The 16,681-nt window shown below is 42.6% G+C and overlaps 1 protein-coding gene across 5 annotated transcripts; it reads left to right on the top strand.

Moving 5' to 3' along the window:
* Positions 1-436: 436 nt before the first annotated feature.
* si:dkey-220o5.5 (actin filament-associated protein 1-like 2) lies at positions 437-15,799 on the top strand. 5 transcript variants are annotated; one of them, XM_067520448.1, is made up of 17 exons: positions 444-587; positions 2,960-3,082; positions 6,281-6,415; positions 7,060-7,137; positions 7,800-7,861; positions 9,422-9,533; positions 9,609-9,829; positions 10,014-10,193; positions 10,961-11,023; positions 11,477-11,543; positions 12,119-12,360; positions 12,442-12,551; positions 12,622-12,739; positions 13,005-13,092; positions 13,440-13,606; positions 13,708-13,818; positions 14,597-15,799. In XM_067520448.1, exons 1-17 carry the CDS (start codon positions 506-508, stop codon positions 14,621-14,623), a joined length of 1,986 nt encoding a protein of 661 aa, XP_067376549.1. In that variant the 5' UTR covers positions 444-505; the 3' UTR covers positions 14,624-15,799. The 5 variants fall into 5 exon arrangements, with proteins under 5 accessions (XP_067376552.1, XP_067376550.1, XP_067376549.1 ...); XM_067520447.1 differs by having other exon boundaries at positions 11,477-11,567; XM_067520451.1 differs by lacking the exon at positions 2,960-3,082 and having other exon boundaries at positions 437-587.
* The last annotated feature ends 882 nt before the right edge of the window (positions 15,800-16,681 follow it).

The following is a 16,681-nucleotide window of genomic DNA, read 5'->3' as shown; positions in this document are numbered from 1 at the left end:
CCGCCCCCGAGAGGACGATTATGGAAGTGTAAAATCAGACACTGAATATTTAAAATACATGGTTTTCTTAGTGAAATACTTTTGCTTTGCACTTGAAGTAAAATGTAGACAATACTTTTACTTGACAAAATGTAAAGTGGTAAACTTGTATTGGAGAAATCTTTCGGCACGTTTACTTGAGTACTGAGTTTGTGTACTTCTACCACCTCTGCATGTTTGTTATGCTGGATGTGACACTTTCCATGTGTCATACTGAGAAGATGTCCCCAGTCTTTACTGAGGACATTCTCAGACATATCTGCCTTTGTCCTCACTAAGCTGGTTCAAAAGAAGCCTGTTTCTGTTTGGATGTTGTTTCTGACTCTTGCTCTTCATACATAATGAGCCCACTCCTCCGTCCTCTTCCTCCTCCCTCGTCTTCTGATGTCACACAGAGGCAGGACTTGACCATTAGAACCCAAACTACTTCGCACACACAGTTCACTGAGGAGAAAACTGTTGCTTGATGGTTTGTGGTCTTCAGCAGAGAAATGAGAGTGAACATCAGCAGCTGCTGAGACAACAGACGGACATGGACAAACAGAAAGGTACTGTGCTGAGTTAATCTTACTACAGAAATACTACAATAACCCCCACAAAGAGGAATGTCCCAGTATTAGTGGTGGAACGAATGATAAACACGTCTCATTGTTATTGATGCATTATTGTCCAAGCAGCATTTTACTGCTGCAGTTGGTTGAACTGGAGCTGCTTGAAAGTGTTTTCTATCATGTTTTTTATGAGGATACATTTAGTGATTATTTAATGATCTTAATGACTCATTTGCCCGATAAGTTTGTAAAAGTCCAGAGTGAAACCTTCACTATATTTGATTTGTCTCAGCTAATATTCAGATGTGAGAAGCTTGAACCAACTAATATTTCTTGTCTTAGCATAAAAATGTACTTCAAAATATCACAATAGTTGACAATTAATTAATCTTCATATAACATATCTGCAAAAAACGTAATTTTTGAAGTAAAGCTGTCAGATACAGTTTGTGTGGTGGAGTCCACATCCACCTGACCCTCATCCCGTCAACCTGTCTGCTGATGTGAAGTGTTGACTTCCTTCACTCATGATGTGGGAGCAGCTGTGAATCTCAGGGATCTGTGTGTTGACTCGTTATCTCGGTGATGGTATCGCTGATCACAAGCATCGGAAACAGACGTCTGTCCTCCTCCTTCCTTCTGCTGCTCTCAGGAGACGGAGCTAATTGACTGTTTACATTCGGACAGTTTCAGCATTTTTTTCGCATTACAGCATCAGACAGAGCACTTTATATAATTCCTAACATTTTCTACAGTTTAGTTTCATTTATCATCAGCCCAGGAATTAAAAACCTTAAATTTTTTAAAAAAATGTACTTTTTTAGTTTTCTGCCTCTTTGCTGTGTCTCTAACAGCTTTGTGACTGAGGTCAAAGGAGACGAAAACAACATGATGCTGTGTCCACGGGGACTTTGTGAGCTGCAGCCTGACAAGTCTGTTAAATCCATTTAAATCCACCTGAAAGTCCTTTGAAAGTGAGCTTCACTGGACATAGCCAGACCTGAACAAGTATTTGTCTTCTTTTCTTCGGTATAAAAACATTTGTTTATTTGAAGTTTGACAATCACAGGTTAATGAAGTGGAAAAGTCCTTTAAACTGTCCACAGTACAGATCTGCTGAGCAAATGCAAAAACGACAGATAATACAGTAAGTTCACTTATCAAGACAGTTAGCGGCTGGTTAACGGCTGGTTAGTGGCTGGTTAGCAGCTGGTTAGCGGCCGATTAGTGGCTGGTTAACGGCTGGTTAGTGGCTGGTTAGCGGCTGGTTAAGGGCTGGCTAGTGGCTGGTTAGTGGCTGGTTAGCTGCTGGTTAACGGTTGGTTAGTGGCTGGTTAGTGGCTGGTTAGCGGCTGGTTAATGGTTGGTTAGTGGCTCGTTAGTGGCTGGTTAGCGGCTGGTTAATGGGCTGGTTAGTGGCTGGTTAGTGGCTCATTAGTGGCTGGTTAATGGCTGGTTAGTGGCTCGTTAGTGGCTGGTTAGTGGCTGGTTAACGGCTAGTGACTTGTTAGAGGTGCAATGATTGTAGTTTAGTAATTCGGAGCAAACAGCAGCTCAGTAATGTAAATGTCTCTAAAACTGTCTCTATTTACTGAGCAGAGGATGAAAAAGAAAGCTGCTCCACACCCTGCAACACACACACACACACACACAGAGGGAGGAATCCCATCTTTTAGCTAATTTCAGGCTTTGGTTTTCATGGTAAAGCAGCTTCAATCACCAGAATACACTCACACGCTTAACATAAGTGGAAGCAGGGACCGTTTTCCTTTTTGGCAAATGGCCTGAAGGACAAATGTTCTCTCACTGAACTCTTCTCAACGAGCTTCAGGTGTGAAGAGAACTGACTAAAGACTCAGGGTCTACAAGAAATTAAATCTCAAAAGAAAACATGAAATATTTTCACCAAAAGGCAGTTGTCACTTTTAATTTGCATTGTTTTCTTTCTATTGCTTATGATGATCATTGTCTTTATAGTAATTATTTATTAACCACAGTTTAGGTGTTTGAGTTAACCCTTGGTTTAGGTAGTAATCTTTAAATATGTGTAAAAAATAGTGCTGGTTTGTTCTCATCAATAACTTCAATGTTAATCAGCTTGAGTATTGTCCTTAGCAGTAGCATTGGTTCTGTGTCAAAATAAAAAGCAGCAAAAACACGTAAAAAACATAAAACATCAGTTCAAAGTAGAGCTGTGGTGCTAAAACCAGTCTGCAAACAAGAACAAGGAGTTTGCAGTCAGTGTTTATTGCTGCTTTGATAATTACAGTTGTGTTGCTGTAGTTCTGTATTTCTCCCCACAATGACCTTCATCTGTCTGCAATTCACACAGACACTGAACCATTTGTGTGCATGTGTGTTTTCTGCAGCATCAAAGGCGGAGACAGGAAGTAACGTTGATGCTCAGATAAGCTGCGTTCACCAACACACGCTCCAGCAGCAGGGTTTCCTCAGTGGTACACAGTTGGCATGTTGTGGCTCATGTGTTGTGGGTGTGTGAGGTATGTTCGTCTCCTTGTTTAAAACGGCAGCAGGCTGATAAGCAGAAACCGTAGGACCCTTCAAATCAGCACAGAGGAGTTAATCAGCAACATTTAACCTTCATCTCCCACACAGAGTCCAGTGTGAATGGACTCTCACACAGTCACTGCCTGTTTGGAGGAGTTTTTCCTCACGTGTTTCACATTTTCCCTCCCTCTGATGATAATTCAGGATGTTTTGAGACCAGCTCAGTCAAACGTAGACTGGTTTACTTGCAGAACACAGCTGACATTTGGTTAGAAGTTCATATCAAACTCGACATTAAATGTGTAAATAATTATCAGGTGTTCAGTGGAAGGTTCAGGATTTTAGGAAGTTCAGGTCCTTGAAGTGGTTGCCCTCATCTCTAAGGTTGAGGAGGGTCCTGGGGTCCTTCAAGCAGTTCTGAGGACTTGTACAGGTCCTCAAAGGGTCTGTAGTAGTCTTTTAGGAATGAGTGGTATATTAGCACACACAGGTTCTTTAGGTGGTTGTAGTGCTTACAGACAACAATCAGCCACAACATTAATACCACCGGGTGGTTTTAACATAAAAATATGATGAACTAATAAAAAGTTCGTCACTAACAGGGACCTTTGACCTTTATTTACTTTACACGACCATAATTACCACAATCGGTAATGTTTAAATACATTGAGTGAGTAAAATGTCTAAGTTTGTGTACTTGTACCACCTGTGTACACAGTGTATCACATGTTTATGTGTAGCTGTGGACTGATCACAGTGGACATGTTGAGCCTGGTCCTCCATCACATTATGTGGACCACCAGCTCACCAAGACCACCCTGTTGTGGCTGATCACAGTGTTCTATTGTACAGAGGTTCTAACAGTATTTACGTTGTTTCATTTGCCTTTTGGAGTCATGGACGTTCGAGGCTTCTACAGACAGTACTAGTGATACTGGAACTGATGGTGTCATAGTTGTTCTTTAGAAGCACTGATAACTGAGGAAATCCTAAATGTTCTTCAGCTCATGGCAGCGCTCAGTGAGGAGGTTCTGATAAGAAACAGCTGATAAGGAAAACGAAAGAATGAACAAACAACTGGTGTCCTCATCGTTTGCACAAGGTTTTCAGGTGATGTAACAGCAGAACCATCTTTATTCTGAGTTAAACGTTAGCAGCATCCAGCATCTTATCAGCGTTTATCTTGTCACGTGTTAACTACTGAAGGCCAGAACACCTGAGAGCGTGTGTGATGTCACCTGAGCAGGTGCTGTCGGCTCAGTGTCCACTCGTTCACTTTGTTCACTCGTTACCTGAAGGTAAAAAGGGTTCGGAGCAGGAAACTCCTCTGTGCTGCCTTCGCGTTCATCATCATCAGACGCAGAAAGGAAGCTGATGAGCTCCGTCTGTGTCTAAGCTGAGTGATGAACGCTGCCTTTCTTCATTCACAGAGACACAACAGCTTCATTCATTGCAGCAAAACACACCAACTTCATATCACTTCTCATGTTTGATCGACCTGTCACCTCCACAGAAACAGCCGTTCACTTCATGCTGCTTGTAAAGGATCAACTGTGTGGTCGTCTGATGAGACACTACCGTTACACAAGTCTTCAAGTCAAACTGATGTCAGAAAGTGACAGAGTTCAGCAAATAAAGAGTAACTGAAAACATACTAAGTACAGTTCTGATGGTTTGTCGTCTCAGAGGAAAACTTTCTGCTTTTGCTCCTTTATTTGACAACTAGGTAATTTTTTAGAATCAGATAAATAAAACTAAATTCTGTTTAATCATCAGTCCCAGCAGTATGTAAAGTAATTCACATTATCATTATTCAATTTAAAACCGTATATAAGGTCATAAAATCAGCTCCACTGACACAGCTGCAACATTAAAGTAATAATTTCACTCATGTAAAATGTGAGCACTAATACTTTTCTACTTTTATTTGTTTAGTTAACATTTTACTTGTATGCTGTGGTACTTATACCTGTTTGTTCTGATTAGACTTGTACTTGTAATTAGTCTCTGACCATAGTAAAGGACCTGGATACTTCATGTACTGCAGTAAATAAGTAACCGCAACACACTAAAATCAGTTAAACACTTAAAACACTCAGGAAAAGACAGTTTGTCTCACAGAGACAGAATCAGGCTGAAGTAATGAAACATGAGTCATGGCTCTGATCCACTGTCCACAGATACAGGAGGACTCACTGTTACATTCACAAACAGTCTGCTCCCCCCCAGGAAACATTACACTGTGATAGAGTCTGAACAATCATCACTTGTTAAATAAGCTACAATTTACAGCTTGTGATTTTTTACTGGGATAATTTGCTGAGAGCGTTTGAGCTAAAGTGGGAGCTGACGTCGCTCTGAACACAATTATTTTACATTTCACAAAACAAGCTATGACTGGATCCTCAGCATCACTGAGAATGCAGCCGATTTTGCTCAAAGCAAAACTTCAGCATTAATGCACAAGTACTAATACTGATAATGTCACACACACACACACACACACACACACACACACACAGTACAATACAAACTGTGTTTTCACTGTAAAATGTTTTCATCATGAATTAATCTGTTGCGGTTTTGTCCTGACAAATCTGTCTTTTGTTTGGACGCACGTCTTCAAATGACTTAGTTTTGTGTATTTACAGTAAACAAGTAATTTACATGAGTAAAATAAACACTACAACATTCTATTATTACTAAGTTGGATGTTGGATTAATATTACTCAAATTACTCAGAACTCGGTTCACAATGACAAAGTTACAGACAGTAAAATCCACTTTTAGTTGTTTAGCATTTGTAGACCTGGACGTACTGTCCAACACTGAATATCAATGAAGTACAGAGACATTTTGCATCTGCAAAGTAGCTAAAAACTCTGTTAGTGCAGTAAAAATAAACGTAACATAATAGAAAAATCCAAGTACTAGGAGTAAAGTTGCACTTGAGTACAGTTGTTGAGTAACAGTCCCCACTGTTGGTTATACATAGTGTCACAGTTTACTTCAGACACATGAGGTGTTTGTGTGTACTTTTACTTGGGATCCTTTTCCTGATAATACTTACACACTAATCATGTGTCTAACATTGAACTGACACGATTTGACCTTCACACTGAGGACTTCTTGAATTTTACCGCAGACAACCCTGTGAATCATCCCTGTCCGTCTGTCCTCAGGGCTGGCCAAGCTGATCTGGGATCTGCAGTCCTTCCTGTCTGTTCTGGACTCAGAGAACCTGAGTTACATCGCACAGGCTCAAAAGAAATCCATCTCTGAGCTGCTGTCCAAGCTGCAGACACACGACGCCCCAGGTAAGAATTCTGCTAAATGTAATACATGAAATACCCGTGAAGCATCTTGTCCCCGTCTCTGTCTCCATGTCTAACTTTTAAGACTTTTGTGATCGTGCAGATTTCATTTACGTTTTCCTGCATTTGGAAACAAAATGTGCCTAAACTCCTCTTACTACTACCACTACTATGGACCTTCTTCTTTTCCTCTGGCATTTTTCTTTAGGGGAATCATCTGCCTCCATCTAACTCTGTCCTCTGCATCCTCTGCTCTCACATAAACTAACTTCATGTCCTCTCTCACTACATCCATAAATCTCCTCTTTGGTCTTCCTTGACTTTATGCTTCTCTGACTTTATCTCACACACATCTAACATGAGCTGTCCCTCTGATGTCCTCATTCCTGATCCTGTCCATCCTCGTCCCTCCCAAAGAGAACCTCAACATCTTAAGCTCTGCTACCTCCAGCTCTGCCTCCTGTCTTTTCTTCAGTGCCACTGTCTCTAAGCCGAACAACATCTCTGGTCTCACCACCGTCTTGAACATCTTTCCTTTCATACTCGCTGATTCTCTTTTATCACACAACACACCTGACAGTTTTCTCCAGGTAGGAGATACCATAACCCATCTATGCTGCAGTGTGTTAACTGTGTTGTCTTTTCAGTGGAAGATGCTGAGTACATGATCATGAGCTGTCCATCAGTGTCTCCTAGCAACGAGCTCATAGACACACCTGGGACAGGTATGGACCCAGTTCAGAGTCCTACAACATTTTTCCAGTGCTGTGAGCAGAATGTCTAAAGGCTTCTGACGCTTTTCTTTAACGTGACATGTGACTGCGGCACTTTAAGCTGCATTTATTAAATCAGTTATATCCTTAAGACTTGTAAATATATATTAGCTACTTCTACCTTTAAAATAAAATAAACCATTGTCCTGTTAAACTGAGAAATAACCGAAGAAGAAGAAAAACTTTGTATGTTTGAAGGTTTCTTCTGGTCAGAAAACAAACTGGAGCTCAGAGTATAGCAGAACCAATGACTAGGACGTGTTGGTGGCTCGATGTGCACAAGCTGTAGGGTCCAAGGAATCGGTCATGTTGCATTTACTGCGACGAGACATTGGACACCAGTCAATCCAGTTTGTGCTTGGTCACCGAGACGAGCTGACAAGCCTGTTCCAGCTGATGAAAATTAGCACTTGTTCTCATCAGCACCATGTTGTCTTCTGCCTTTAACCCTCGTCTCCACAGCGGATTATTTTGAGAATAAAAGAGGTTTCTGAGAAAAAAAACAACCACATCTTAGATTTCATCCTGTGGTGGTGAAAAGGACTCAGTGAACCTGCAGAAACTTTCACTTTGTGAAGAACACTTTGGCATCAAGTGTCTGTTTATTTGTGCAGAAAGTGTTAGGACCCCTGAGCTGGTCTCAAGGCAGGACTCATCTGTGTGGCTGAGGAATGTGGTGAGTCTCTCACACACACACACACACACACACACACACACACACACACGGCTGGGAAACTCTGCAGCAATAACACATGATTCAGCCGCTGCTGTGTTTCTGAACCTTCTTCTTCACTTCGTGTTTTTTCTTCTTGAGGTCAAAGAGAAGTGGTTTGGGGAAGAAAAAAAGGTTTTCTGGATCCAGAAGTAGAAGCAGGGAGAGAGCAGGTCTGTGATGTGGGTCAGTAATGACAGACTGGGTCCTCCTGAGGTTAGGGAGGAGACGGCAGGGTTAGCAAGTGTGTGTGCGTGAGGGAGGGACAGGATGTTCACTGTTTACATAGGAGGCCATCTCCATACTATCTGCCATCCTATTGGCTGAGAGCTGTGCACAGGCAGGAAGTGGTCACTAATGGCAGCTGATTAGCATCAGGTCTACGTGATGGATGACAGAAAAAAAAACACACAGAGGGATTGGTGTTTTCTCTTCAGAGGACTTTACACATTCTGAAGCTGACCCTGACCTGACGTCATCCTGACCTTAAACATCATCGTCACACCAACAAGTCATCAGTTATGTTGGAGGGGGACTAGTTTTTGTCCCCAAAGGGACGTTGAGTCCACAGATTGTGACTGAGGAATAAGTGTACACACACACACAGCTTTGTGTTTTCGTTGTTATCAAAGGCATAATTGAGGTCCCTTCACTCTAACCCTGAGCTGAACTCAATTCTTACTCTCAAACCAAGTTTTAACAGGCCTTCAACCCTGTTAGCACCAGCAAAATGTCCTCATTTAAGCTAAAGGTCCTGAGTTAGGAAAAAACTTTTGCTCCACACTAGATAACACACACACACACACACACACACACACACACACACACAGCTGGAATCCGTCCTTCCTGTTCACACTGGCCTCAGAGACCTCGTTCTAAAATCATCTCTTCTGAAGTTGGTGTGTGTATCACATTTCTCCTTCACAGATTTTAACTTCTGAGCCCAGCAGGAGTTCAGACACATGAACCCAGTGATGGATGAAGTACTCAAGTTAAAGTACAAATACAAAAATGTACTTTAGTAAAAGTACCCACTGACATTTCTACTTAAGTGAAAGTACATCTTTTATATTTTACTTAAAGTATTACAGTAAACATAATTGACAAATCTTATGTTTTGGGCATGAATTCAGAAGATCTCTGTAGAAAGGCCAAAAATGAGCATTAACATGCCAAGTAGAGTAAAAGTACTGCATACCTGCTCACTTTGAGTACTGCCAATAAAAAAAAAGTCGTAAATTATGAAATGTAACACAACTTTGATTACAAATGTAGTGATGTAAAAAGTAGAGATGTCAAAGCAGCCAAAAGTAAATCTACTTAAGTAAAGTACTGATACTCGAACAATACTAATACAAAGTACTTGTGCTCTGTTACTTTCCACCAGCACATAAAGGTCTTATGTTAAAAACTGAGTCCAATTCCACACTGTTGAATGTGATGCTCAAACTTCAAACACCATGTGACACACAAGCAGCTGATCTGTGGACAGTGTTTAAGTGAACGAATCCACCTCCTTCACAGAACCCTGCTGTACCACCCCACCCTCCAGGGGGTCTAGGAGGAGATGATGATGAAGATACTTATGAGGAGGCAGAACCTTACGTACCCGCTGACACGACCATGTCCAACACCGGTAATTACACACACACACACACACACACACACACACACACAGTAAGGAAAATCATCAAATTATCTTCTTTTCCAGAGAAGGCCGACTCAGACAGCAGCCACTATGAGTCGTACGGTGAGGAAGATGATGAGGGCGAGGAGCTGGTGAAGGACAGAGCTCACTACATCCAGTGGAGTTCCTCCCAGCCGTGCCTGAGACCCGTCCCCGAGTCCCGGCTCTGTGGCTACCTGTGGAGGAGGAAGTGGCTCGGACAGTGGAGCAAGCAGCTGTTCATCATCAGGAACAACGTGCTGCTGGTAAGAGCGGACACCAAACAGTTCAGGAGATGAATGGAGCGGTGGGGGTTAGGGGGGTTGGGGGGGCTCATTGCATCCAGGTGACACATTCAGAGACAAAATCTGTCCTGAATCTTCAGATGGACAAAAGTGACCGATCACTTCTACTATCTGTAGCTTAACCATTTTTGTGTTTGTGTGTCAGTGTTATAAATGTGCTCAGGACCTGCTGCCTCAGTTGGAGATGAACCTGCACGGCTGTCAGCTCAGATACAAGTCCAAGAGCAACAGGAAGATCCAGCACCAGCTCAAACTGGTGCTGCTGGGCTCTGAGACACTGGTGCTGGGATACAGCAGCTTCCAGCAGGCTGACGAGTGGAGGAAGGTCAGACACACGTTGTATTAGTATTGGAAATACACTACTTACCACAAATAATACTGAAAACACCTTTTTCCTACATTTTATTATATTCTATACATGTGATTCTCATTTAAGAGGGCGAAACATTTATCTGTTAGTTACACTTACTTTGATTTCATATTCAGAAACATGATTTACGTGTGTGTGTGTGTGATGATACAGTTATATCAACCCACAGAACAGATGCTGAACAAATGGCTCTGCTGTCACACAGGATGGAGAGCATTAAAAATTTAATCACCATGTCTGGTCAACAGGATCAACAGTTCTGATTTAAAAAAATCAGAACTGTTGATGCTTTAAAACTATTTCAGTAGCCCACAATCAAATTATGAACATACCATCATAATGAATTATTACATTTATTCTGGTTTCAGCTTTTAAATGTGATTCTTTTCCTTTTTATATAGAATAAATGTTAAAATAGTTTAAATTATTGGTCTGAAAATCTTATATTTCACTTCTGTGACTATTTCCTTTAAATAACAGACTGTGTATAAAGTTAGACACGAAGAGGATTTTTTTAAACCATCTTTAATTTATCTAAACATGTTGATCCTTTGGCTTCATTATGCTGTCAGTAGCTGAGTACTTTAACTTTTTAGGGCAGAATTTTCCAATGTAATGTTTTGATGGTGTTTGATTGAGCAAACGTTCTGCAGTATTAAGACAGTGTTAATACATCAGTGAAAATTGACTGGGCCTTTGTAAAGTGTGTGATCTGTGTGCAGGTGATAGAGGAGCTGAGTGTTGGAGGTGACATGATCGTCTCAGACCAGCTGCTGTCCTGCAGGGTGAGGACTTCTATGGGAAACTCACTGATCTAATGCTTTTCTAACTCTATAATCCAAACCAGATTCTAACCAGACCCTCAAACCAGGTCCCAGCACTCACACAGCCTGTTAGAGGAGCTGAGCTGGAAACACTGCTGCTTTCAAACTTAAACACCATCTTGTGAGTTATGTGATGTGGGTTATCTGCACATCCTTTGGCTAAAAACTGGTTTAAATCTTTTAAGTTTAATGGAGATTGGAAGAGATGAAGAGGAAGAAAAAGGGACCTTACTTGGAGTTTTTCAGTGGCTCAGTTTAAAGTCTGCTGAGGTAGGATAGGACTTCTGACCTACTGTGGAGACACAGAAACGATGACAGAAGACAGACCTTAACAGCTAAACAGCAGGATCCTCACAAGATGGCACCTCCAACAGTTATTTCACAGAAAGTCTGATCAGTTTTCTCTGTCTTCAGTCCAGTACAGTCCAGACTGACTCTGAAGATGAGAAACCTCCAGGTGGCTGCAGCAACAAGGACAAAGGTACAGAGTCTGTCCACACATCAGGTTTGTCCTCCTGCTACGTGTCTCTGTGTGTGATGATGCAGCTGAACGGAAAGAGAAGGTGACAAAGTGAGAGTTGACTTTCTGCTTGATGATCCTCAAAGGATTTAGAGCCAGCAAAAAGCCAGAGACAGGTGTGTCTCTGGCTCTTTGCTTTAATGTCTTCTCACAACTCTTTGTTCCTGCTTCCTGCCTCACTGCTAAGCTACTGTAAAAAAGTTTCTGCCTAATGACTCAGTGTACATTAGTCACATGCCCCGGTCCTTGTGGACAGAGTGGACACCAGGCTCATTTTATTGGGTCAGTATCATATATAACAAAGCCTTGTCCTCTGTCTCGTGTGTAGCAGTGAAAGGAGATTTAAGCCAATGCTCTCAGTTGGTTTAGGTCATGTCTTACCATTAGAAGTGTCAGTGTTGTCAAGCTCACTTGTTCCTAACCACTGCACCACTGGACCAGCCCTGTCTTTGTGTATGTCAAGTACTTTGGTCCACAGTTTGTTCTCAAACACCACCTAAATAAATCAGATTTTACCTGTGGGGTGTGATTCACAGGTTTCCTGAATGTGCTGATGAACTGTCAGTGGCAGAGTTTACGGTGTCGGGTGGAGGCCGGCGTCCTCAACATGTTCGCAGAGGAGGAGGAAGAGGAGGAGGAGGGAGGGGAGGGGAGGAAGGAGCGATGTCCTCAGTACACCGTCCAGCTCAGGGGGTGTGAGGTCAGAGCCGGACCTGACACCGAGCGCTCCTTCAGGATCACACTGAGCATGCTCGGTGACCAGGTGGCTGTGCTGGAGGTGGGTGGAGGTGGGAGTAAACAATAGCTCCTTAGGTTTGACTCAAACAGTCACATCCTCACTTCCCATCTCCTCCTTCAGGTCAGCAGCTCAGAGGAGAAGGAGCGATGGTTGAAGCTGCTGCGTGAGGGAGCTGCCAATCACTGTCCCCATGGCGACAACACAGAGGAGCACACGGGTGGAGCTCTCAGGTAAGGACAAGGTCTGTATAAGAAGAGTTCAGCCTCCACAAAAGCTTCACGGTGATATTTCTGTCCTCAGCGGGCTGAAGACTCAGAGGTTCCCTACGTCCAACACCTACATGGACGACCCCTTCCATGTGTGCGGAACAGACCGAGACAAGACCATCTACTCCAACACCTCTGTACTGGAGCACATGGTACGACCCGAGCTGGGGAGGGGGGCTGTCAGAGAATGTTTGTTGGGTTACAGCACCTGACCTGTTGCAGCCAATTAGACAGTTGATGCCATCTGTGATGCACAGTGGGAATTTCTAGCTCTGGTGAAGTTGGTCTGAGGCTGAATCAGGAGATCAGGGTTAAGATGGAGCCAGTGGCCTCTTAGCAGCCTGAAATACATGAGAGGGCAGAGAAGGTCCCCGGTGATAAACATGTGACCTGTGTCTGTGTCCTGCTTGGTTTCAGCTCCACAGCTCTGAGGACCAGTTCCACAGCAGCTCGGTGTCGTCCAAAGACTCTGTGACCTACAGCAACACGGTGTTCGCCAGCCACAGTGAGTCATCAGAGTAGGAAGATTACATCTGCGTTGTGCATGTACACGTTTCTTCCCACTTGCACAGTGCACACACTTGTCCACAAGAGGGCAGTGTTTTCTGACAAGACAGAGATTTTCTGTCTTGTCAAACAGAGGTAAATATAGTTTTTGAACAATTCACAACACTTAACATCTGTAAAAGTGGATTTCAGCACAAAGCAGCACCTTCCTCAAATGGTCCAATAAAAAGGCTCCACCTGTAAGGATCTGCACATGTGGCTGTCAATGTGATGTGAGAGTAAACCTCTGAATAATGTGATTTTCTTCCTCTGTGCGGACGTTCAGGAAAACTTTGTTTTTTTCAGACAGGAAGGTGGGTGAAGTGGAGCGTGGCATCCAGAAGCTGGAGCTGACCGGGAAGAAGACTGTGCAGCTGAGAGCAGGCTCAGAGATCAACCTGGCGTCTGCTGGGAAGCAAAACAAACGCTCCTCTTTTAGACAGTCTCTGGCCGTCTGCAGTGAGCGAGCTCAGGTGGGACAGCTGAATGATTAGTACTTGATTTGAGCTGTTAACGGTCTCACAGTCACCTCATACTTTTACACCGTGTACTGTTGAATACTTGTAACCTCCAGGCCAGTTTCCTGAACCCTCTGCTGCGACGCACGGCCTCAGCCAAAAACTCTCTGAGACGAGCTCCTTCAGCCCTGTTCATCGAACACGGAAAGGTTTTCCAGAGGAGGAAGGTGGGACACACACACTCGTTACAGTTCTTTACTGTGAGAACTGATCCAGTCCCAAAAAGGTCAGGTGTCTGACTGATGGGCAGCCAATGACAGCAGGGGGAGACTGAGATAGTCATAAAAAAAACAGAGGTTTCAGGGCTTTGTCTCTGATGGGGGGGAAAAAGTCCTTTTGTCAGTAGTTTCACAAACGCAGTCCCACAGAACGAGTCAGAAACCAAAGTATTTTACAAGGTCAAGTCCAACCCCATAACGCAGAGAGAGGCCAGAATAACAGTCCAAGTATGTTAGTCACACAGAGTCAAAATACATTTTCAATCATACCAGAGTAATACAGAGTCCAGTGTTTCTAATATAGTCCAGGTTTCAGAGAATCAGATGATTCTGCTGTGAGGGTTAAACTCACAGGACCAGGGGCTCAGACAGCGAAGACAGGGGACAACAGACAGGACAGGGTCCATATCATCAGGACAGGCTGGAGAGTCTCTATAGGACAAACATGGAGGGAATCAACATGAAGTGAGGGAGGCACAAGTGAAGGTGATCAGGGCTGATGGAGTGTGGTAAGTTGACAGAAATGACTATGGAACAGGAAGTGAGACTGAGGGAGCACAAAATAAAAGCTGGAAACAGGAAATACAGGTGGACATCAATTTTAGCCAAGAAAATTTTTAAGACTGGATCATTTCCCACATGAAAGAATGTTTTTCTTTAAGCTTGGTGGAACATTTTATCTGATGTGTGTTGTTTAGTTTCTGACCTTAAACTACTGTTTTCACAGGAATGGGAAACCAAAGCTGCAGCCTGAAACCGACTGATGGAGATTAACATCACACTGGCTGTTTTGTTGTTAATCCAAGCAGCTGTCAGTCACAATACTCAGACACATTGTAGCTGTACTGCGTCATGTAGGACCTCTCAGAAGCTGCACTGCATCATCTGTGAAGTGTTTCTGACAGTGTGTAACTGGACCAAAGTGAATATTATGGGATTCATTCAGTCCATCCAATGTGTAGGAACGCAGCATCAAAAACCCACAAAATCCACAGATACCATCTGAAATGTCGCTCTGTCAAACTTCATCTAACCTACCCGTCTCTTCAGAGAGTACTTTGTATTTCTGAGTCTCGTAAAAAGTTTGAGTGTTGGTTTTTACTGTAAACAGTTCACAGAAATCATTTACTGTGATGCTGCTCACTTTTCACGTCTTTGTGAAATGTCAGCTGCACATTTCATGGTCCTCTTGTGTTCTAATTTTAGAAACTTTAGAGCAGGAGCAGTCAGAGGTAACTGGTTAATGCTGGTTCAGATCAGGGGTGAGGAGAAGCACTTCGCACCCCTCTACTCCAGAGCCTCGGGATCTAACAGTAGCTATAAACTGCAGAGCAGCCAGTAACAGACACAGGTGATTGTTCATATGCATTTGACTCTAGTGATCGAAGACGACTGGACACACAAACACATTTATTCAGACGACGACAAACAGCAGTAAAAATGCTGCGCTATGAAATGCCTGCAACAGAAAAACCAACACAACATGAAAGATCCCCCAGTCGGACTTTAGTTGTGTTTAAAGTTCAAGATAAAAAAAACGTGATCACAACTGAACCACATGACCGATTATGTGATTATGATGTGATGGAGCAGCTCCTGTCTGCAGATACATGTCTGTGTGTCTTTAAAGGACAAAATCATTCTGATAACACACAAACTTCACTGAATCTCCCACCAAACAGACAGTGAGCACTGATCGCGGAGCGTAAAATGTTATTTACAATGGTAAAATTTGTTGGATTTTTGTGGAATCCCACACGTGTCTGTGTGGAACTGAATTTATTGTTTTCTATCTCCTTTCACCATGTTCCTATCGGCACAGTATTTCCTGATCACTATTATATTTACTGGAGTTTGTGCACCTGAGAATATTTTTCCACACTTTGACTAAACAGTGATCTGTAAAATGATATTAAAACAGTTTTACATGTTTGTTGTCAGTTGTGGTGATTCAACTAAATCACATACTGTGACTGTACTTCTCTTCAACCACTGAAGGAATTTCTACAAAAGCATGTTCTTCTCAGTCCCACCTCAGCCAAATTTGACCTGACAAAAAACGTGTTTTTGGTCTCACATCACTACACCACAAATACACTTATACCATAGAAAATATTATTGAAAAAAATCCTAATTTGTTTTCCTCAGTATAACAATACTCACCACATCCTCTGTACAGTGACTCACCTCACAGCAGCACTTCTTCAGTAAACACACATCACAGGTGACGTGGTGTCTATTTGCTCACCAGGTCTGAGGTGTCATCGTCCTTACTGTGTATTTTTACAGTGTGTAGGATGCAGAAGCAGGTCCAGCTGACAGCACCAGCTGTAAACAGTTTTTACAGGAAACCACTCACATCCGCTTTAATAAAAAGATAACCTTTTTGTTAATCATGTCCAAATTTCTACTCATCTGAAGCTTAGTCAGACACAGCGTTCATCAGTTTACAACAGAAAAAGTATTGTTTGAGTTAGCTGATTATTAGCAGCCTGCTAGCTAAGCTAACAAGTGGACTCAAGCAAAGGCTGCTCTGCTAACTTAGTTAGCTAAGTTAGCTCATGTTAAATGTCAAATTAAACAAAAGAAACTATGTGACACTAGTGGAAGATCTGTTCACTGTATCTTCACCTCAATTACAGCTGCACTAGCAGCATTTAGCTATCGCTGTTTAGTTTATTATATTTAATCGGTAATACCTCCACCGCTCCACTTCCCACTATCTTACTTTTCTCTCCTCAGCTTGTTTCTTCTCTTTTTTTCTCCTCTTTATTTTCATTGTTTCTTTAGGCCTGTTTGTTTTCCCTGAATC

This window comes from Channa argus, chromosome 11, assembly GCF_033026475.1.
Source record: "Channa argus isolate prfri chromosome 11, Channa argus male v1.0, whole genome shotgun sequence".
Lineage (NCBI taxonomy): Eukaryota > Metazoa > Chordata > Actinopteri > Anabantiformes > Channidae > Channa > Channa argus.
This window is presented reverse-complemented; position numbering and strand designations above follow the sequence as displayed.